We start from the raw sequence: 23492 nt of genomic DNA, 5'->3' as shown, positions 1-23492 counted from the left end.
GAAAAACAACGAAGAAATTTGACCTAAAAGACATATGTAGAACACTGCACCCAACAGCTGCAGAATATACTTTATTTTCAAGCACATACTGAACATTTACAACAATCGACCATATACTGGGTGAAAATACAAGCGTTAACTAATTACATAGGACTGAAATCCTATGGATTACATCCTCATACTACAATGTAATTGTGCTAAAAATTTATAACCAAAAGATAATTAGAAAAGCCTAATATATTTTGAATTAAGACATAAACTTCCAAATAACCAATGTGTCAGAAGAAGAAATCATAATGGAAAACAGAAAATAACCATGATACTCTTGAAGAACAAGGTGGGAAGATATCAAGGTAGAGAACAAGGTTCTCTGGTAGAGAACAAGGTGCTCTACCAGATATCAAGGGTTATTTTAAGCTACAGCAATTAATGTTGTTTGGTATTGATATTGAAATGGATAAATAATGTAATGAAACATAATAAGAACTCCAGAACAAAGAGCCCAGAGTATTAGGGAAAGAATAGCCTTTTTTTTTTTTTTTTTTTGGTACACGGGCCCTCTCACTGTTGTGGCCTCTCCCGTTGCGGAGCACAGGCTCTGGACGCGCAAGCTCAGCAGCCATGGCTCACGGGCCCAGCCGCTCCGCGGCATGGGGGACCTTCACGGACCGTGGCACGAACCCGTGTCCCCTGCATCAGCAGGCAGACTCCCAACCACTGCACCACCAGGGAAGCCCAAGAATAGCCTTTTTAATACCACACTGGGATAGCTGGGTATTCACATGAACAAAAACTAAACTTGACTCTTACCTCACTCAAAATGTAATTCCAGGTAGACTTTAGACCTAAAGGTAAAAAGAAGAACTAAAATCTTTTGCAAGATAAATAGAAAAAGATATTCATGACCACAGAGTAGGAAAAGATTTCTTAGATATGGTACAAAAAGTACTTATCAAATAAGAAAAGATTTGGTATATTTGACCTTATTAAAGTGGAAGAATTTTTGTTCATCAAAAAGACACCATAAAGAGAGTGAAAAGAAAACCCATAGAAAAGGGGAAGATATTCACAACACGCCAAACCAACAAAGAACTAGTAAAAAGAATATATTTAAAAATCAACAAGAAAAGGATAAAAAACTAATTTTAAAATAAGGTAAAACTTGGATGATTTCCAAAAGTATAAATCCAATTTGTCAATAGTCTATGAAAAAGTTCTCAAACCTATTAGTAATCATAGAAATGCAAATTAAACCATAATGATATACTATTATATATCCAGTAGATTGCTAAAATGGAAAACTGACAATTCCAAGTGTTAGGAAGCAGAACAAAAAGAACCCTCACAAATCTGATGGGAGCATAAATTGGTAAAAACACTTTGGAAAGCTGACATTATCTATTATAGTTGAAGATAAGCATCCCCGGTAACGTAAATGCTGGATATACACTCTCAAGAAACTTTTACACAGATGCAGCAGGATGCCTAAACAAAAATATTCATTTCAGCATTGCAATGACTGACAAACTAAAAACCCCAAATTTCAAGAGTAGTACAAAGTGTGATATATTCATGCAATGGAATACTTAACAGCAATGAAAATGAAGCAACTACACCTCCACAGCACAATATGAGTGAATCTTACAAACAATGCTAAGAAAAAAAAAAAATGAATGCATACAGCATGATTACATTCATACACAGTGAAAAGCAAGCAAACTAAACAATATTCTTTAAAGATGCAAATAATAGATGGTAAAAATGTAAAGAAAAGTAAGGAAGTGATTACCACAGAAATCAGGACAGTAGTAACTCCCAGGGACAAGGAAGGGAGAGGTGATTTGGGAAAGGTCAAGTGGTGATGTTGGCAATGCTCTATTTCTTGATGTGCAATATGGTTATATAGGTATTTTTTTAATAATTGGTTATTATACTGTACATTTTATGCTATATTCACTTTTCATAATGTATGTTATTTCATAATTTTAAATGGTTTAATAAAAAAGGAAAGTGATTATAAAGAGGGCAAGAATGAAAGAAGAAATACCTGTCGGCAAGCTACTATAGTTGACACACAAAGATGATGATGATTTGGATTAGGGTGGTGACAGCAGACATGGTGAAAATAGATTAATTCAAGATGAGTTAGAATGAAAAGAGCTTGTTGACATATTGAACTTTGGGGAGGAGGGAAAGGAGAGATCAAGGATTGCTTCTAGGTTTTAGACTTGAGCCAGTTGGAGTAAATTGGTCCAATGTACTGAGAATGGAATGCTGTTGTGGGGAGGGGATGGGAGAGAAAGTTTGAGAGGATGGCTAGGATAGGGAATCATGAGACCAGTTTTGGATATTAGGTTTAAGATGTAATGAGAAGTTTGAGTGGAGATATCAAATAGGTAGTTCAGTGTAGGTACCTGCCCTTCAGAGGATTAGTCTGGATTGAGATATAAATGAAGGATTTAACGGTATCTCTACGGTATTTTAAACCACAGAGATTTAAAATACAGTTGGGTGATCTAATCTGTAAGACTGGATTAGATCACCCAAGGAGAAAGAATGTAGAAGCAGAGGCAGGCTCAGGATTGAGCTCTGAGCAAATACAGTATTTTAAGGATGGAGAAGAGAAATTAAAAAGAGAGACTGAGAAAGGGTGAGATAGCAGAAAAACAGAGTTTTAAGCAGAAGGGAGTGATCAACTAACTATAGGGGGACTGAGAGGTGGCAGAAAAATATCCTTTGGATTTAGCAACATGGAGATCACTGGTACTCTTAATCAGTGTAACTTCAGTAGAATGGTGGAGGCAAGACCAATTTGGAGTAGGTTGAAGTTTAAACAAAAGTTGACAGAGTGGGCTTCCCTGGTGGCGCAGTGGTTGAGAGTCCGCCTGCCGATGCAGGGTACACAGGTTCGCGGCCCGGTCCGGGAAAATCCCACATGCCGCAGAGTGGCTAGGCCCGTGAGCCATGGCTGCTGAGCCTGTGCGTCCGGAGCCTGTGCGTCCGGAGCCTGTGCTCCGCAACGGGAGAGGCCACAACAGTGAGAGGCCCACGTACCGCAAAAAAAAAAAAAAAAAAAAAAAAAATGTTGAGGGAGTAGAGACAGTATATGTAAACAAATCTTTTGAGGAATTAGATTACAAAGAGTCACAGAAATGAGGCAATATGGGGCAATGTGGATTCAAGGAGTCTCAGTCAGGGTTGTTGATGAGCATGACACAATTAGATGGGTTTTTTGATAATGCCAGGGAAAGAAAGACAAAGACAACATAAAACACTCAAATTTTCTGAGGATCTATAACGCTGTTTCCTAGCTCACAGATTCCTGAAGTTTCTAGGAAGGTGAGTTCCTTTACAGTCCCTGTAAAGTAAATTTCTACTAAGTAAGATGTACAAGCTTGAGTGATTTTTTTAAAACAATTACAAGAAAACTCAGGATTGAGCTGAAAGGAAATCCAGAGATTTTCTTTCCAGAAAAGTAAACATAAAAATATATTCTTAATTTGTGAATTGTACAAATGTCTATTCTGACATTTATCATCTCTTTCTCTTAGGAAATTCTTCTTTATAGCTCACTGACATCTTTCACACTTCAGTTATAACCCATAGGCTTTCAAGCAAATGCTTTCAACAGAAACATCAAATTATAAGAACTTATAAGACAAACGTTAATAAATAATAAAGTATTTAATAAAAGAACTTCATTAATACATCAAAACAGAGATAAATATACAAAGCATTACCTATTGACTTGATTTCTTGAATTTTTATTTTTGTTGGTACAAAGTGTGGTCTTAAATTTGACTTTTCAAAATCACTCTTTTTAGGTTCAGGCATATTTTTGAAGGAGACATATCTGAAAGAAATAAAATTAATCTAAATTAAAATAATCAGAAAATTTACAAAACTAATCTAAAAAATAAATTTGGAGAAATGTGGTCAAGTCCCAGTTATATAGATTTGAATGTTATTGTTTTAATATATTATAGTACAAAGTGTAAAAGATTGGGACTGATTAAGCAGGAGCTAAAAATATTAGTGGTAATCACTGGAAACAGAGAGAGAAAAGTGCTGTTGTCATAGAATTGAGGGCACTCAGGAAACTATTGTTCACAAGCTAATTAACCCTTTTAGAAAAATACATTGGAAATTTGTTAAATGAGATACTGGGGACATTGCCAAGCCTAGTCATAGTGGTGGTTTATGCAGTTAGGGTCAGCTCAGATTCCAGAATAGTATACCAGATAGGATCACAGAATCCATTTACTGTAAACAGAAATTTTTCTCCACTAAATTCTTTAACTGACTATTGAGGGTATGTAATTATAATAATTATATAATTTATGATATTTCTGACCTCTAAATGCTATGACTCAGATCTCAGACACTCACCTTTAGTTTATGTCATCCAGTCTCCCACCTTTTATTATCTATAGGTTGATGTCCTCCAGATTTATAGTACAGACCCCAAACTCTTCCCTGAGCTCCAGATTTATATATCCCACTGCTACATGATTTCTGCAGTTAGATATATCATGGGAATTTCAAACATATTCAAAACCAAATGTTTGCTTCCACTTCCTTTCCAATCTGTTCCTTCCCCAGGTTTTCTCATTTCCATTCAGCCAGAGGCTTAGGCCAAAAACTCTGCAATCATCTTTGACTTTTCTTTCTCTCATTCCCCATATCTCGTTCCCGATATCTCAGCACATCTCATTGGACCTTTCTTTGAAATACATTCCAAATCCAACCACTTCTTTCCTCATCACATCTACCCTAGTCCAAGGCCCCTTCATCTCTCATCTGAACTACTTCTCTACATCCCTCGTCTTCTTCTATCTGCTCTCTCTGCTATCACTCTTGTGCCCAGCAGTATTTTCCCAATGCAACCATGGTGGCACCTGTAAAATATAAATGAGACTGTCATTTCCCTCCAACCGTTTCCTGTCACACTGAAATGAAATTCACAATTCTCATTGTAAGACAGAAACTTTCCTCCCAATTCTTGTATTTCCAAGTAGAGGAGCTTCCATTAAATGCCCCTCCAGGCCTCTCTCTGTGTGTCCCTTTACCCCTCTCCTCCACATGGAAGCAGAGTGAGTTTTTTGGCTGTTTGGCTTAAGGAAAGGAACTTATGCTCCCACGTAAGTACCTTGGCCCTTGCTCTCCCCTCTGCCTGTAATATTCTTCCCCTAGGTATTGCAAGGTTTACTCACTTAAATCATAAGAGACGTATTTCATAAGTCTTTACTCAAATTTCCATCTCTCCAGAAAGGTCTTTTTGTGCCCCCTCTCATCTAATATAGTAAATTATGGGAATCAATCTTAATCCCGTTAATTTACTATATTTTTCTTCATAGCATTTATCACTAGTGAATGTATATTATACATTCATTTGCTTGTTTATTTGTTATCTGGCTCTCCACCTTATCCTAGAATGCAAATTGAGGGCAGGGTCTTTGTTTTAGTCACTGTTGTATTCCTAGCACCTAGAACAGTGACTGGCACATAGTACACGTACAATAAATATTTGTTGAATGTATGAATTGTTTTGGTAAATTTTGATTGAACTCTCTTACAATCTTACAATTTCCAATGAGTTTTCAGTTTATTCTCTTTAGGTTTTTCAATAAACAATCATTTAATCTTCATAAAATAATTTATCTGTTCCTTTCAAAACATTTAAATTTGTATATTATGTTGTTATTTAATATCATTGGCAAGTACTTCCAGAATAGTTTGGTATACTAGTGAGAACGGGCATCCCTCTGTTTCTAATTTAAATGGGAATGTGTCAAAGGTTCCACCCTAATGTTGTTGGCTACATAGTCTTGTTAAGGAGATGATTTTTTTATGCTTATCTTACTAAGGTATTTTTTCAAATACATTTGCAGAATATATAGAGATGTTCAGATATGGATTTCCTTACAGTGAACCAAAGAGCATGGGCTTTGAGGTTAGACCATACTTTGCATCTAAAGTCTATGTAAACTTCTGCAGAATATTGAGTTTCTCTGAATCTCAGTCCCTCATATGCCAACTGAGGGTAGTATTTACCTCTTGGGGTTGTTATAAGAATTATTTACATTAGATAGGCACCCGCTGCTCACTGCAGCCGCGGGGTGACGCCTTTTGCCCCAGGGATCTCCCCACTGCCCCGCGCCTTGGGACCTCCTGTTGAAGACATGGGCATTATCGAGACCCAGCGGAAGCCAGAGGAAGGGAGGAGAGAGAAGGTGATAAATTCCAGAATCACTCATTCATCCCCACGCGGCAATTCCGGGGAAAACCTATGCGTGGTAGTGGATGTGGCTTTTTTTTCCTTTTTCTGCCCCCTCTCAGCCCTAATCCCCACTGTCTGTTCACTACCACAAATAGAACCTTCTGTTGGATGAAATAAAATCAAACACTGGGCTTTCAAATAACAAACAAACAAACAAAAAACATTAGATAATAGTGAAATGTAATAAAATAATTAGGAGGTGATGAGTTTTATCTTTTTTAGTACGTCACTGAATTTTTAGCTTACATATTTAATTTAAATAATGACTGTGTTTAATAACCATCTAACAAAATCCCTGAAGATTCAACAATCAGCTCTAACAAATTGTTGGGAGCTGGCTCTAGCACACCAATGATCCCATACCAGAAGAAAAATAAAGATTAAAAGAGGGAAGAAGAGGAGGTGCACTAGAGGAAGACCACACTCATCTCCCACTTACAGGTCAGGACAGGAAGAATCGAATTACTGGCCATACCCCTTTTCATTTCAGGTCACTAAACTGGCTGATATGGGGGAAGGAGAAACCACAACTAAAATGTAGGATCAAAATACTAAACTGGTCAGACTTTTAATAACCAAAAATGATCAGAGTGAAATTGGAGAAATAAACATAAAACTGCTTTATGTTTTATGTTCCCAAGTTGAGAAAGGCAGTGAAACAGTTAAGCTAATATTTTTATTTTAGATTTAAAAAAAATCTATATTTATAAGCGAGATACTGCAATGGTTTTATATTCTTGTGGTCAGACTTGAGGTTCAAAGCTATCTTTATAAAAAGAATTGGAACTATTCCATCTCTATGCTCAGAAACCATTTAAATACTTCTTTGAAACGTTGTAGTCACCCTGACACAGCTTCAAGACTCTGCTTTTTTTTTTGTTTTTTCTTAATAAATTATTTTATTTCATTTATTTTTGGCTGTGTTGGGTCTTCCTTGCTGCGCACGGGCTTTCTCTAGTTGTGGTGAGCGGGGGTTACTCTTCGTTGCGGTGTGCAGGCATCTCATTGCAGTGGCTTCTCTTGTTGCGGAGCACGGGCTCTAGGCACGTGGGCTTCAGTAGTCGTGGAATGTGGGCTCAGTAGTTGTGGCTCGCGGGCTCTAGAGCGCAGGCTCAGTAGTTGTGGCACATGGGCTTAGTTGCTCCGCGGCATCTTCCCGGACCAGGGCTTGAACCCGTGTCCCCTGCATTGGCAGGTGGATTCTTAACCACTGCGCCACCAGGGAAATCCAAGACACTGCTTTTGTAAAAGACAGTTCTTTGACAATTTCTCAAAATTTTCTAGTTATTGATTTAGTTACATTTTCTTTTTCTTCTTGATTCTATTTTCACCATTCATATTTTCCCAGATTATCCACTAACAGACTCATGTTTCAAAGCAGCTCAGTTATATGAAGTACTCATTATAATTATTTTAATTTCTTCTACGTCCATCGTCATAGCTCCTTTCTCATTACTAATATTGTGCCTTTATGTTGTCTGTTTCTTCTCTTCAATTTCTTAAATTATGGTCATTTTAACATTCTTTGGGGAGGTCTTAAACATGCTAATTTTGCAAAATGTTCTTAAAGATTCAGTGTGCTTATGAGAGGAAAGCCAAAGTCTGGTGGAAGTACTGGGAGATGACAGCTTTTTTTTTTTTTACATCTTTATTGAAGTATAATTGCTTTACAGTGGTGTGTTGGTTTCTGCTTTATAACAAAGTGAATCAGCTATACATATACATATATCTCCGTATCTCCTCAATCTTGCATCTCCCTCCCATCCTCTCTATCCCACTCCTCTAGGTGGTCACAAAGCACCAAGCTGATCTCCCTGTGCTATGCAGCTGCTTCCCACTAGCTTTCTATTTTATATTTGATAGCGTATATATGTCCATGCCACTCTCCCTTCGTCCCAGCTTACCCTTCCCCCTCCCTGTGTACTCAAGTCCATTCTCTATGTCTGTGTCTTTATACCTGTTCTGCCCCTAGGCTCTTCAGAACCTTTTTTTTTTCTCTAGAATCCATATATATGTATTAGCATACGGCATTTGTTTTTCCCTTTATGACTTACTTCACACTGTGACAGTCTCTACGTCCATCAACCTCACTACAAATAACTCAATTTCATTTCTTTTTATGGCTGAGTAATAGTCCATTGTATATATGTGCCACATCTTCTTTATCCATTCATCTGTTGATGGACACTTAGGTTGCTTCCATGTCCTGCCTATTGTAAATAGTGCTGCAATGAACATTGTGGTACATGACTCTTTTTGAATTATGGTTTTCTCAGGGCATATGCCCAGTAGTGGGATTGCTGGGTCATATGGTAGTTCTATTTTCAGTTTTTTAAGGAACTTCCATACTGTTCTCCATAGTGGCTGTATCAATTTACATTCCCACCAACAGTGAAAGAGGGTTCCCTTTTCTCCACACCCTCTCCAGCATTTATTGTTTGTAGATTTTTTGATGATGGCCATTCTGACTGATGAGAGGTGATACCTCATTGTAGTTTTGATTTGCATTTCTCTGATGATTAGTGATATTGAGCATCCTTTCACGCATTTGTTGGCTATCTGTATATCTTCTTTGGAGAAATGTCTATTTAGGTCTTCTGCCCATTTTTGGATTGGGTTGTTTGTTTTTTTGATATTGAGCTGCATGAGCTGCTTGTAAAATTTAGAGATTAATCCTTTGTCAGCTGCTTCATTAGCAAATATTTTCTCCCATTCTGAGGGCTGTCTTTTCGTCTTGTTTATGGTTTCCTTTGCTGTGCAAAAGCTTTTAAGTTTCATTGTGTCCCATTTGTTTATTTTTGTTTTTATTTCCATTTCTCTAGGAGGTGGGTCAAAAAGGATCTTGCTGTGATTTATGTCATAGACTGTTCTGCCTATGTTTTCCTCTAAGAGTTTTATAGTGTCTGGCCTTACATCTAGGCCTTTAATCCATTTTGAGTTTATTTTTGTGTATGGTGTTAGGGAGGTTTCTAACTTCATTGTTTGTTTTTTTTTAATTTTTATTTATTTATTTTTGGGTGCTTTGGGTCTTTGTTGCTGTGTGCAGGCTTTCTTCAGTTGCCGCAAGTGGGGCTACTCTTTGTTGTGGCGCACGGGCTTCTCATTGCACTGGCTTCTCTTGTTGTGGAGCACCGGCTCTAGGCATGAGGACTTCAGTAGTTGTGTCACGTGGGTTCAGAAGCTGTGGCTCGCGGGCTCTAGAGAGCAGGCTCAGTAGTTGTGGCACACGGGCTTAGTTGCTCCGCGGCATGTGGGATCTTCCTAGACCAGGGATCTAACCCGTGTCCCCTGCATTGGCAGGCAGACTCTCAACCACTGTGCCACCAGGGAAGTCCCTAACTTCATTCTTTTACATGTAGCTGTCCAGTTTTACCAGAAAAGAGGCTGTCTTTTCTCCATTGTATATTCTCGCCTGCTTTATCAAAAATCAGGTGACCATATGTGTGTGGGTTTAATCTCTGGGCTTTCTATCCTATTCCATTGATCTATATTCCTTTTTTTGTGCCAGTACCATACTGTCTTGATTCCTGTAGCTTTGTAGTATAGTCTGAAGTCAGGGAGCCTGATTCCTCCAGCTCTGTTTTTCTTTCTCAAGATTGCTTTGGCTATTCAGGGTCTTTTGTGTTTCCATACAAATTGTGAAATTTTTTTGTTCTAGTTCTGTGAAAAATGCCATTGGTAGTTTCATAGGGATTGCATTGAATCTGTAAATTGCTTTGGGTAGTAATTTTCACAATGTTGATTCTTCCAATCCAAGACCATGGTATATGTCTCCATCTGTTTGTATCATCTTTAATTCCTTTCATCAGTGTCTTATAGTTTACTGCATACAGGTCTTTTGTCTCCTTAAGTAGGTTTATTCCTGGTATTTTATTCTTTTTGTTGCAATGGTAAATGGGAGTGTTTCCTTAATTTCTCTTTTAGATTTTTCATCATTAGTATATAGGAATGCAAGAGAATTCTGTGCAATAATTTTGTATCCTGATACTTTACCACATTCATTAGCTCTAGTAGTTTTCTGGTAGCATCTTTAGGGTTCTCTATGTATAGTATCATGTCACCTGCAAACAGTGACAGCTTTACTTCTTTTCTGATTTGGATTCCTTTTATTTCTTTTCCTTGTCTGATTGCTATGGCTAAAACTTCCAAAACTATGTTGAATAATAGTGGTGAGAGTGGGCAACTTTGTCTTGTTCCTGATCTTAGAGGAAATGGTTTCAGTTTTTCACCATTGAGAATGATGTTGGCTGTGGGTTTGTCATATATGGCCTTTATTATGTTGAGGTAAGTTCCCTCTATGCTTACTTTCTGTGGGGTTTTATCATAAGTGGGTGTTGAATTTTGTCAAAAGCTTTTTCTGCATCTATTGTTACGATCATATGGTTTTTCTCCTTCAATTTGTTAAGATGGTGTATCACATTGGTTGATTTGCATATATTGAAGAATCCTTGCATTCCTGGGATAAACCCCACTTCGTCATGGTGTATGCTCCTTTTAATGTGCTGTTGGGTTCTGTTTGCTAGTATTTTGTTGAGGATTTTTGCATCTATGTTCATCAATGATATTGGCCTGTAGTTTTCTTTCTTTGTGACATCTTTGTCTGGTTTTGGTATCAGGGTGATGGTGGCCTGGTAGAATGAGTTGGGGAGTGTTCCTCCCTCTGCTATATTTTGGAAGACTTTAAGAAAGATAGGTGTTATCTCTTCTCTAAATGTTTGGTAGAATTCGCCTGTGAAGCCATCTGGTCCTTGGCTTTTTTTTGTTGGAAGATTTTTAATCGCAGTCTCAATTTCAGTACTTATGACTGGTCTGTTTATATTTTCTACTTCTTCCTGGTTCAGTCTGTTTATATTTTCTAATTCTTCCTGGTTCAGTCTTGGAAGTTTGTACTTTTCTACGAATTTGTCCATTTCTTCCAGGTTATCCATTTTATTGGCCTACAGTTGCTTGCAGTAATCTCTCATGATCCTTTGTATTTCTGCAGTGTCAGTTGTTTCTTCTCCTTTTTCATTTCTAATTCTGTTGTTTTGAGTCTTCTCCCTTTTTTTCTTGATGAGTCTGGCTAATGGTTTATCAATTTTGTTTATCTTCTCAAAGAACCAGCTTTTAGTTTTATTGATCTTTCCTATTGTTTCCTTCATTTCTTTTTCATTTATTTCTGATCTGATCTTTATGATTTCTTTCCTTCTGCTAACTTTGGGGTTTTTTGTTCTTCTTTCTCTAATTGCTTTAGGTGTAAGGTTAAGTTGTTTATTTGAGATGTTTCTTGTTTCTTGAGGTAGGATTGTATTGCTATAAACTTCCCTCTTAGAACTGCTTTTGCTGCATCCCATAGGTTTTGGGTCGTCGTGTTTTTATTGTCATTTGTTTCCAGGTATTTTCTGATTTCCTCTTTGATGTCTTCAGTGATCTCTTGGTTATTAAGTAGTGTATTGTTTAGCCTCCATGTATTTGTATTTTTTACAGATTTTTTTCCTGTAATTGATATCTAATCTCATAGCATTGTGGGATTTTCACAGACCGGGGCACGAACCCGTGTCCCCTGCATTGGCAGGTGGACTCTCAACCACTGCGCCACCAGGGAAGCCCAGCACTGGGTTTTCATACAATATGAGGAATGGAACTGGAGTTATAAATTTGGTAGGTTAGTTCACTAGCATAAATTTATAAATCTGTTTTTTGTAAGTTGTATTGGTTTGGGGCTGCTCGAATGTTTAAAAATTCATTCTTTTCCCTCTCCCACTTTTTTTGTCTTATAGTTAGAAAAATTCCCTGTGAAATTACATCCTGTTGCAGTTGACTTAAAGGGAATACAAGTAAAGGCCTTGATTTGTGCTGCATGGGCTGGAATTAAAGGAAGGCTGCTGCATGTGTCTGGGATGGACCATTGAAGTGGCACTGGCAAACAAAGGAAGAAACCCAGAGAAAAGTACAGCTCAGATGGGAGGATGGGGGTTGAGCTAAAGCTGCCTCTTCCCAACTTGAAATCTCTTATGGACCACTTACATGGTAATCTTTGGAATGTTTTATGTTTATATAGAACAGCCACTTTGAGATGGAAGTCCAGAATTTCATTCAGACACCATGGGAAAATTTCAAATGCATTTTTGTGTAATAAAGATACCCAGTTTGGATCTTTATTTTATTCATATTTAATTTAAATTTGGATAAAAATATTTTTCCAAGTCCCTCAGAAAGAATAAATAAGGAGTTTACATTCTAAAGTCTTTCATGTCCAAAAACTTGTCTTTCTTTTGTTCTCAAATATAAATGATGATTCATCCGAATAGCAGATTCCTGGATTGCCATTTTGTTAGAAGTTGAAAATGGCTTACTATTTTCTAGCCTCAGAGATGCAGATGAGACATATGAAACTGATTTGCTATCCTTTCCTTTGTAATTAACCACTTTTTTCCTGTGCCTTTGGAATTGGGTAATTTTACCATAAGTCTAGCACTTAGTAACACTTTTGATTTGAAGATTCAAGTCTGTCTTAAACAAAGGGCACTTTTTTCTTATATTTCTTTGATTATTTCCTCACCATCTGTTTCTTACTCTCCTGCTTTATGTATTAAATATATATTTTCATAGTGAGTATCCTGAATGTATCTACATGTCTCTCTTCTAACTGATTTCCATTTTTTGGTGTTTTTATAAGATTGTGCCTTTATTTGATCTTCTAGATTACCAATTCAGTCTTCATCTGTATTCTATTTTTAATTTCCCTACTCAGTTTTTGATTCAAAAATGTCTATTATTTTTTAAATACCCTTTTCTCCTGTTTACTGTCCTTAAGAGAGATATTTTCTAAAGTTCTCTTCTGTTTCCTCCCATAAGTCTGCCTCGTTAGGAGTCAGGTACCTGTTCTGATTGTTTGGCTTCATCTCTATCCTTCATGTGAGTCCCCTTAAATGACCTGTGGTTTCTCTTTACTCATTTCAGTGAGTGTGGGTTCTTGCAGCACCTATGAAGGTCAGACTATTTGGGACTCAGGTAGTATCAGGCAGTGAGAGAAGATTCTTTTGCAGTGATCAGTGGTAAACAAGCTGTCATGAGAGGGTCTCACATGGCAGCTGAGGGAGTGAGAAATGAAGAGGCCTCCAGAAATGGTTCTCAAACCTCTAGTTGTATATTAGAACCATCCGGGGTGCTCTGAAAAATCACCTATGCCCAGACTCTTCCCTACTAGTTAAATCACAATCTCTAGGGCAGGGCTCAGTGCATTTTCCAAATACTCTGAAGTGAGCAGCCACTGCTGAGAAGCTTTGCGGGAGAGTCTCAGGTTTCTCCAGGTATGAGCAGTAAGTGGGAGCCCTCTTCCAGCTGCAGGGAAGAGGAACCATCCAGCCCAGAAGTGAAGCTCTCGCCACAGAGAGCTAGAGGAGGCAAGGCTGTTACCTGCCCAGAATCCTCGTGGGGCCTTTAAAGAACCTGTGCCCAGGTAAGGGAGAAGTTGTGTGGGTAGCAGCAAGCAAGGCATGAATCTCTGTTTTCACTTACTTAAATGCCTCCTTCTCCTTTCTGCTCCTGTCCCTCCCCAACCCACCTACCTATTATAAGTCACACTTTACCTAGGATTTTATCGTCGAAATGATTGCCATATGTAAACATGGCTCGTGTATCTCATTACTATCTTATTTATTTATTTTTGGCTGTGTTGGGTCTTTGTTGCTGCACGTGGGCTTTCCCTAGTTGCAGCGAGCGGGGGCTACTCTTTGTTGCGGTGTGCGGGCTTCTCATGTGGAATTTGACCAATTAAATTTCACTATAGGCTCTTACCATATTCTCTATATTTCATTATCTTTCCTTATGCAAGTTTATCCTTCTGTCGTAAAAATATTTCTGAAAGGAATATTATTTTGCATTTATTTTTAGGAAAATAATTCTTCTAATGAGAAGACCCTATTAATCTAAATCTGTCTACTTACTCCTAAATTGTTTCCTATTTCTTACCACTTAATAAATGGTAAATTTGCCATTTTCATCTGATAATCCAGTACTGAATGCTTAGGTGTTGAAGAACTCACTCTGTTTCTCTTTAAACATTTCTTATGTTCCAGGTAATTTTCTAAAATGAGTATGGCTCTTCTTTTTTTTTTTTTTTTTTTTTGCGGTACGCGGGCCTCTCACTGTTGTGGCCTCTCCCGTGGCGGAGCACAGGCTCCAGACGCACAGGCTCAGCGGCCATGGCTCACAGGCCCAGCCGCTCTGCGGCACGTGGGATCTTCCCGGACCAGGGCATGAACCCATGTTCCCTGCATCGGCAGGCGGACTCTCAACCACTGCGCCACCAGGGAAGCCGAAGTATGGCTCTTCTGTAAAAGGTCCAATTATGAAAAGTTGCAAAGAAGAGTAGATTTGGTGTTTATTGACAAATCTTAAAGACTATATACAAATGAAAGGCAAAAGACTGAGATTTTTGAATGATTATAAAACTCTCTCTGTATCAGGAAAGTAATCTTAGGAAAGTCCTTCCAGCAAATTCTGGGTATTTGTGGCCATCACCTTTATCAGTTCCCTTTTATCCGAGAAAAATGCAGAAATCCTGAGATAATAGTTACATGGAAAAGATGTCTCTGGGAGTAACTGAAAAAGAAGCCCTATGCATTTTAATGGTTTTCAATCCTAGCTTTATGTAAGAATCATCTGAGAAAATATTTAAAATAGTAATGCCTAGGACCTACTCCAAACTAATTAAAGTTGAATCCAATTACTTTAAAGCTTCCCAGGTAATACTAACATGCAGGTGGGTTGAAAACCACTGCTCTGAAAACAAAGCTCAGCTACAAATCAGGTAGCACCAGGTTGAGCATTCCTATGATATTAAGCAAGCCAAGGAGAAACATGGAACGGATGTCAGTGTTGGGCAGCATGGTTATAGTGGGACACAGCTAGAGGAGGGACTCATCCAGCTAGAGGATGATGACTCTGACCATCAGTGTCAGCATCACCTGGAAACTTACTAGACATGCAAATTATTAGGCCCCAGCCCAGACCTACAGAATCAAAAACTCTGCCAGTGGGGGCCCCCAATCTGTGTTTTAACTAGTCCTCCATGTTTGAGAACCACTGGGCTAGAGCAGGGTTTCTCCATCATTACTGTCCATGGGAATCACCTGGGGGATCTTGTTAACTGCAGCTGTCATCTGGGATGAGGGCAGAGATTCTGCATTTCAAACAAGCTGCCAGGTGATGCCAATGCTGCTGGATGATGCCAGCGCTGCTGGATGGAAGACAACACTTTGAATAGCAAGAGACCAGAGATCAAAAATGAAAGAGGCATGCAGTTACCAGGAGTTACTATGGTACTGGTGGTGGTGGTTATGATGTAAGGTTTAGGCTAAGCTGAAAGCTGTGTGACTCATATCTGACATCTTGGGTTAGTGTAGGAGTGAGGTTTGTGAGCACTGGTGGAGGCTGGTATCCTGTTATAATTAACGTAACTTATAAGACCAGGAGCTGCATCTCAAGATTTGGAGGAATTAAATCTGTGCAATATAGCCAGTGTAATCAGCATATCATTGTTGATATGGGGAAAAAACTTACCGCCTTATGCTCTGTTATTTAAGTAATCGTTCCTCTATGGCTGAAAAAGGACTCACTGCAAGATGATTGGCTTCCTAGAACAGGCAGTTTCTGGAGATACTATAAATTCTAATAAAAGGTTCGGTTCTCTGAGGAGCCCCCATAATTTTTAATGACCTCTTTTGCTATTTAATGATACTTCTAAAATCCAAATCTGAGTATGCACTGCCCTGTTTAAACCCTGCAGCAGCTCCTCACTGAAGGAGATTGGCCACAGTGCTTTACTTGGCTCATAAGGCCTTGGTGATCTGGCCTTTATTTACCCCTTTAGCCTCATTTCTTACCAATCCATCTCCAGTCTCTACCCCATATCCCTTTCAAGTCTAGCAACACTGAACTACTTTTGGTTCCTCAAATGAGCTGGGCTTTCCTTTGCCTCTGGCTGACCCTTTGTTCATGTTATTGCCTTGGCCTGGAATCAATTTCTCTCTCTTAAATCTTGTTGCCTCTTCACTAACTCTCTGGGTCTCACCTGAGGGGCCACCTCCTCTAGGAAACTTGCAGATCCTCACATTAGGAATCTCTCTGTGGCAACTGGTGTTTGCCCGTTCTCTTATCTGAATCTCCATTGAAGAGATAATATTTCACTCTTGCTGTCATATGCCTAGAGTATAGTAGTCATTCAGTAAACACTTGTAGAATAAAATCAATAAATTAAAATTACAGTTGTATGGGATAGCAGAGCTACTGTTAACAAAAATTAAAATGAAGTTGTCTGTAAGAATTCTTTATTTGAACTTGGTTTAGGGCCAATCATTCAAGCATGAGTGACAGTACAAAATTGCCACAAAGCTACTTGAAGAGAGGCAACTGTTAGAAGTGGTCTTAAAAGCAAAACTCGGAGCCTAGATATGCTGCCAGTTGGACTTATCTGTATGTACTAGATCCTCTTCATTTCTTCAACCAAATTTTCTTTCTTTTGGCCTAGGTTACACCCTAATTCTTGTGTAAATTCTTGACATTTTCCTGTACTTGTGTGTGTGTGTGTGTGTGTGTGTGTGTGTGTGAGAGATAGTTTTGGTCCTCTGAGCACCGAGCAAGCAAAATTTACTTGGTCTTTGAATCTTGAAACTATGTGCCTGTTTGTCTTTATTTTGGACTCTGATTTCAAACTTCAACTTAGCCAGACTTAAGCAACTCAAAAGGAACATTACTCAGCTATTGATATCCTCACTAAAGACAGGATCAATGATGCCTTTATAAACTACAGAAAGGAAAGGGAAAGCAACAGTATCATCCTGGAAAATACTGTCATAAAACACACTGCACGTCATCTTTAAATGTGTCTAATGGGTCATTAGCCATATATTATGCTATCACATAATGGTATACGTATATATAAATTCAAAACTATAAATATATACAAATATAAAATATATATAATTAAAATTATATAATATATAATAAGACATTATTTTTCCCTTCTCTACATGCCCAACTTCCATTTTATGCAAATTTTTCTATGTATTATTAAAATATTCTATTTTAACATGGATAGTTCTATAAATGATTTCAAAGTAAAATATTGGCTTTTATCGGCTGTACATAAAAACAAAATAGTAGTGAAAGAAGTTTGTGATAAAGCTGAATTACATAAACCACTAATATTTATTTGTGTTAGGAACAAACTCCTTTTTCTTATAGCTGCACAATGGAAACATGTTCTGACATCCTGGTAAATCATAAACAACAAAAATCTGAGTAAACTGTATTTTGAGTCCAAATGATCTTGTTTTACTTTAGATTAAGACATATTTGTCCAATTGTCTTCTGGACACCATCACCTGGATGCCCCACAGGCATCTAAAACTTAACATATCCAAAATAAAGCTCAGCATTTCTCACTCTAATCTCTTATCCACTCCAATCTGCTTTTCATCCTATGATCTCCACCTAAGTACAAAACACCAAAGTACATCTAGTCACCAAGACCAAAAGCTGGAAATCATTCTGTTGAATGTGGTAGTGATAAGAGCATAGGCTCGGAAATCAGACTGCTATGTCTAAATCCAGCTTCTGCCACGTGTTAGCTTTGTGACTTTGGGCAAGTTATTTTACCTCATCAAGACTTGGGTTTGGCATCTGTAAAACTGCACTTAATACAATGATTTACTACAGAATAAATGAGGTAAGAACACACTACCACCAATGTCCAACTGATTTGAAGTCCTATTGATTCTGTACCTGAGTATTTCTTTTGTCTGCGCTCTCCTCCACATTTCTGATGCCTAGAAAATTATATAGCATTACATACATACACAATGCCAGTGAAAGACCAATTATTACATATTCAGGCTACCCCTTGTAAGTACACAGAGAAACTGCCTTACTTAGTTTTCTAGGCCTACTTTTTTTTGCAGTATATTGGTTAAAGTTTGAAATAAATCCTGACATTAATTTGGGGCGATATAGTAAAGCTCAAGAAGTCTTTCTTTAAAAATCTGGAATTATAATTACTATATACAATTATCATCTGCAATAGTGAAATATTGTAATTAATATTTTATAAACTAGGAATATTCAGAATGCTAATCTAGCATATTGTAACTCATAACCATTATGAAATATACATGCTTGACAAAGCTTACATTTAATATAGATTGCATAATCTAAGACAAATATAAAATAATGCTTTAAAAGTTCAAACTGAAAGTTTGAGGTAGTTATGATGATTACCTTTTTGTTTTTTTAATGCCATATGATCTGTCTTTTGTGATCTTTGATTCTGCCTCAGATATGGAGGTAGCAATATCCTTTTCAAATTCCAGCTGAAAATCAAATGTCAGGGGTATCACTGAAATCTTTTTCTTTACTTCACTCTGAAGGCAGTTTTTCTGCAGCAAATCCAAAACATAACTCAGTGAAAAAGGGAGCACTTTTCATATAAGGCAAATCCGGTATGGAAAGGACAAAATTAATCTCACTTCATACATACACACTCACACACAGAATTTATGTGGCAGGCAACAATGGAAAAATAATGCAGACTGAAAATTGGAGGCCTTGTGTACCAACTCTTTTTCTATCTATGAAATGAGGGTGTTGGACTAGATGATCATGAAGGCTCCCTCCAAAATCCAAAGTCCAGAATTTAAGAACGGCCTATATATTTAGCAAAGACAATATTGATACATAGAGTTATTGGAACTATAGCTGGCAGCTCTCTCCAACCTGCTCTTCTCCCTGGAGCCACACACATGGTGGAACATGAGCCAGAAATAGAGTTAAGAAAGCAATCGAAAGAGAACTTTGTTCAAATATTTATACAGATGGACTGAAGAGGGAAAAGCATAAAGCTAAAGAGTGAGTTAAGGAGCCAAAAATCTTCTTTAAAACATTCTCTCAGAGCACAGCACAGAGGCATAAAGAGATAAAAACTTGAAAAAGAAGTCAAAGGATATAGGAACTTCTGTTTCTGCCAGTGAGGGATTAAGTGGTACAGGAATTGTCCTGCTATACACAAGTAGTAAAACCAGCCAAAGTATGTGAAAACAACTACAATCAGGCATGAGGAAACAGGCAGAGCATGACCATGATCCCTGAAGAAAGGGAAACAAATTAGGTAAACCCTACAATAGCCTAGCTTACTTCTTGGAGGCAGTTTCTGGACTGACGCACAAGGAGGGGGAAGTTAAACCAAAGCTTGTGGCTCTGACCTTGTTGAGTTGGAGAGACAGACCCTGCACCAGCAATCACACTCTTGGGCATTCACCCCAGAGAAATGAAAACTTACGTTCATACAAAAACCTGTACACAAATATTCATAGCAGTTTTACTTCATCTTATTTTTTTTAGCAGCTTCATTTTTAAAAGCAAGATATTGAAAACAACCCAAATGTCCTTCAGTGGGTGAGCAGTTGAAACTCTGTACATCCATATAATGGAATACTACTCAGCAATAAAATTTATATATTATTTATCATATAAAAGCTATTGCTTCAAACTTAGATGGACCTCAGGGGCATAGTGAAATATTCAATCTCAAAATTTTACACACTGAATAATTCCATTTATATACCATTCTCAAAATTACAAAATTATAGATATGGAGAACAGATTAGTCCTTGCTGGGGTTAGAGACAGAACTGAGGTGAGGGCATGGATACAAATATAAAGAAGTAACATGAGGGAGTACTTTTATAGGATGGAAGTGTCCTGTGTCTTGATTGCGGTGATTTCCGTAAATCTGGAGTGGGATAAAATTGCATAAAACTACAGACCCAAACGAATGAAGGTTAAAAAATGGTGACAACTCAATAAAGTCTGTAGTCTAGTTAACAGTAATACACTCGTGTCAATATTGGATGTAACTCATACTGGTTTTGCTATTGAACTACAACTCTGTAAGATGTCACCGACAGGGTCAACTGGGTGAAAGGTACCTGGAACTCTTTGTACTATTTCTGCAACTTCCTGTGAGTCTATGATTATTTCAAAATAAAAGTTTTTAAAAGATTAAAAAACAATTACCATAGTGATTTATATACTGTATTTCATGTTTTTGTCAATAGAAAAAAATAGATAATCCACCTTCATAAATGTATATATGTACATGTATATTTATATTATGGATATTTGTAAGTAAAGATAAATGTATGTATACATACAGATATTCATACTTGTATATCTTTGTAAGAGTACAAAAGATGTGGATGAATAAACCTCAACTGCTAAAATGTGTCTGTCTCAGAGGAAAGGATTAGAGGGAAGAGGCCAAAGACTATTAATATTTCTTTATATAATTTTCCTTTTGTATAATTTTCTTTATACATATCTATATGTTGCTTAACTTGTTTCCAAAAGTGTAATTTGAAAATTAAGAAAAGGTTTTAAAAATGATTATATATACTTTCAGAAGAATCTCCAGAGAAGTTTCTATCAGTAACACAAGAATAGTAACACAAAATGAGAAAATATGTGGAAATGCTTTGCCCAAATGAAGCTCCCAGGAAAAGTAAGAATTATTATTACTAATTATAACTTAAAATTTTATGTAAAAGGGAATTTCGTGACAAATTTAATAGATTTATCTCTGATTATATTTTTTAAAGTATATTACAATTCATTTTAAACAAAAAATAAAAAAGCAATAAACTTTGGGGTGTCAAAGTCTAAAAGGTTTGCTTTAATTAAGTTACCCCTGGTTTGCTATTCAAAATTTTGATAGCTATAACAGAATTAATTTATTCCATTTTTCAGTATTCCTTTATTTTCTGAATGAAAGGAGATAATTATGAAAAATTAAAAAGAAACCAAATTATTATTCAAACACCAACGTTTTCATTTTCAAATTACAAATATGTTCATTCACTTAAGAGTTCCTCTCTGTGATGTCTTCCTTGATTTCTCAGACTCTATTGTTCCTTATATATGCCTCATTTATTCACATTGTTATATTATTTTACAAGTCTTTTTGCAACCAAATTAAATTGCTCACATATGGTAAAAAGTCTGGTGTTTCAGAACTGTATTCTTTATTAATATTTTATATTGGATTTTATAAGAGACTCACCCTTTTTAGTTTAATTATTTTCTATGAACTTTATTTCTAATTTGGTAGCTATACCAAATATGTTCTTCCTTTTAATGAACCAGCTAAACAAGTCTTTATGTTTAACAGGTTAGTAAGAACTATAGGAGTAGTCACATTTACTGTTTGACTGCTTAGGATTCTTTTGTTTAAATTTACTTATTTTATTTATTTATTTTTGGCTGCGTTGGGTCATTGTTGCTGCACGTGGGCTTTCACTAGTTGCAGCAAGTGGGGGCTACTCTTGGTTGCAGTGCGCGGGCTTCTCACTGCGGTGGCTTCTCTTGTTGTGGAGCACAGGCTCTAGGCATACGGGCTTCAGTAGTTGTGGTTCGTGGGCTCTAGAGCACAGGCTCAGTAGTTGTGACGCATGGGCTTAGTTGCTCCCCGGCACATGGGATCTTCCCGGACCAGGGCTCAAACCCATGTCCCCTACATTGGCAGGCGGATTCTTAACCACTGCACCACCAGGGAAACCCAGGATTTTTTTTTTTTAAGCAGGTTAGATACATCACAACCAAATACAGCAGCTAGCTAAAAGTTACCTTGTATATTTAATTAATTATTTATAGTATTACATAGATGACTCTTTCAACTAATATAATTGTTTTTTACAAATTGGTTTGTAGCCTTATACTAATGCATCATTAACTAAGAAGTAAAAATCGTTCACATTTGAAATGATAACCTTTTAATGGAAAATTGAATTTTAGCCTATATTTTACAAACCTTTGCTCTTATGGCCAAGAGTGTCTTTGCTTGCTCATCCAGAATATCTAACTTCTCTAAGATTTTTTTTGCCATCGTCAGTCAGTAAATTCCTATTTTAAAAGCAGGGGAAAAAATAATAAATCTCCAAAGCAATTAAATTTAAACATATAATCAATTATTTAGGCATAAATTAAGAGATCCACTTTTACAATACTGTTTTAGGTAAAGAAAAGAACTGTATAGATCATGGAATAAACCACAGAATTGTAGAGGTACCCAAGTTTTTTAGATAGAAGCTCATATGATCAGAATTCCCGGAAGCATGTGGGCCCCAGGAATTTTTTTTTTTTTTTTTTTTTTTCCTGTACGCGGGCCTCTCACTGCTGTGGCCTCTCCCATTGCTAAGCACAGGCTCCGGACGCGCAGGCTCAGCGGCCATGGCTCACGGGCCCAGCCGCTTCGCGGCACGTGGAATCTTCCCGGACCGGGGCACGAACCCGTGTTCCCTGCATCGGCAGGCGGACTCTCAACCACTGCGCCACCAGGGAAGCCCAGGAATTTTTAAATGTATGATAAAGGTGAGTTGGAGAAAGTTCAAGATTACTGTATGAGAACCAGATGTGACTCACACCTGAAGCAAGGGCATGCAGCTTGATTTATACCTATTTTCTTTTTGTCATGATTTAATTTTAATGAAAGTAAATGAGAAGAGCTCACATTTACAGAGTTAATTACATTCAAATTAAATTGGTCAATGGGGGCTTCCCTGGTGGCGCAGTGGTTGAGAGTCCGCCTGCCGATGCAGGGGACACGGGTTCGTGCCCCGGTCCGGGAAGATCCCACATGCCGCGGAGTGGTTGGGCCCGTGAGCCATGGCCGCTGAGCCTGCGCGTCCGGAGCCTGTGCTCCGCAACGGGAGAGGCCACAAGAGTGAGAGGCCCGCGTACCAAAAATAAATAAATAAAATAAATTGGTCAATGATCCCAAACTGTTAATACAGCACTTAGAAGACAAACAGTCAAACAGAAGGAGCAGCAACCAAACTGGTGAGGTTCTGTTGCCATAATAGTTCTTACTTTCCAGTTAATTAATTTGCTGAAAATTTCATCTGGGGTCAGATGGTCCACATTAGTTTTGGGGACCTGAGTGTTAGCCATCAGTACTTGGTCTAATTTTTTTCCACTTTCAGATGAGAAAATTAAAAGCCACAAAATACCTTACAATGCAATACAAATAGCTAGGGGCAGAGTGGAGGCAAGGATCAGGAATATTAACCCAAATCTCCCTCTATTTTATTTATTTTAAAAATTTGAGTAGACATTTATGCATTTGACATATTTTTGCTCAGTGAATTGAATGGCTCCAGCGGCATTTAAATGTAAAAGT

General features: G+C 37.5%; 1 protein-coding gene across 1 annotated transcript in view; it reads right to left on the bottom strand.

Annotated features, from left to right (window-relative positions):
- The window catches only part of C2H1orf141 (chromosome 2 C1orf141 homolog), a 39743-nt gene extending 17544 nt beyond the window's left edge, over positions 1-22199 (bottom strand). The window contains exons 1-3 of the mRNA XM_060141925.1: positions 22125-22199; positions 18542-18699; positions 3741-3853 (exon numbers count right to left, since the gene is read on the bottom strand). Of these exons, the coding sequence (XP_059997908.1) occupies positions 3741-3853; positions 18542-18699; positions 22125-22199 (346 nt within the window). The remainder of the gene's footprint in view (positions 1-3740; positions 3854-18541; positions 18700-22124) is intronic.
- Between the last annotated feature and the right edge of the window lie 1293 nt (positions 22200-23492).

Source organism: Lagenorhynchus albirostris, chromosome 2 (assembly GCF_949774975.1).
Source record: "Lagenorhynchus albirostris chromosome 2, mLagAlb1.1, whole genome shotgun sequence".
Classification (NCBI taxonomy): Eukaryota; Metazoa; Chordata; class Mammalia; order Artiodactyla; family Delphinidae; genus Lagenorhynchus; species Lagenorhynchus albirostris.
Note: the sequence above shows the minus strand (reverse complement) of the source record. Positions and strands in the feature narration are given on the sequence as shown.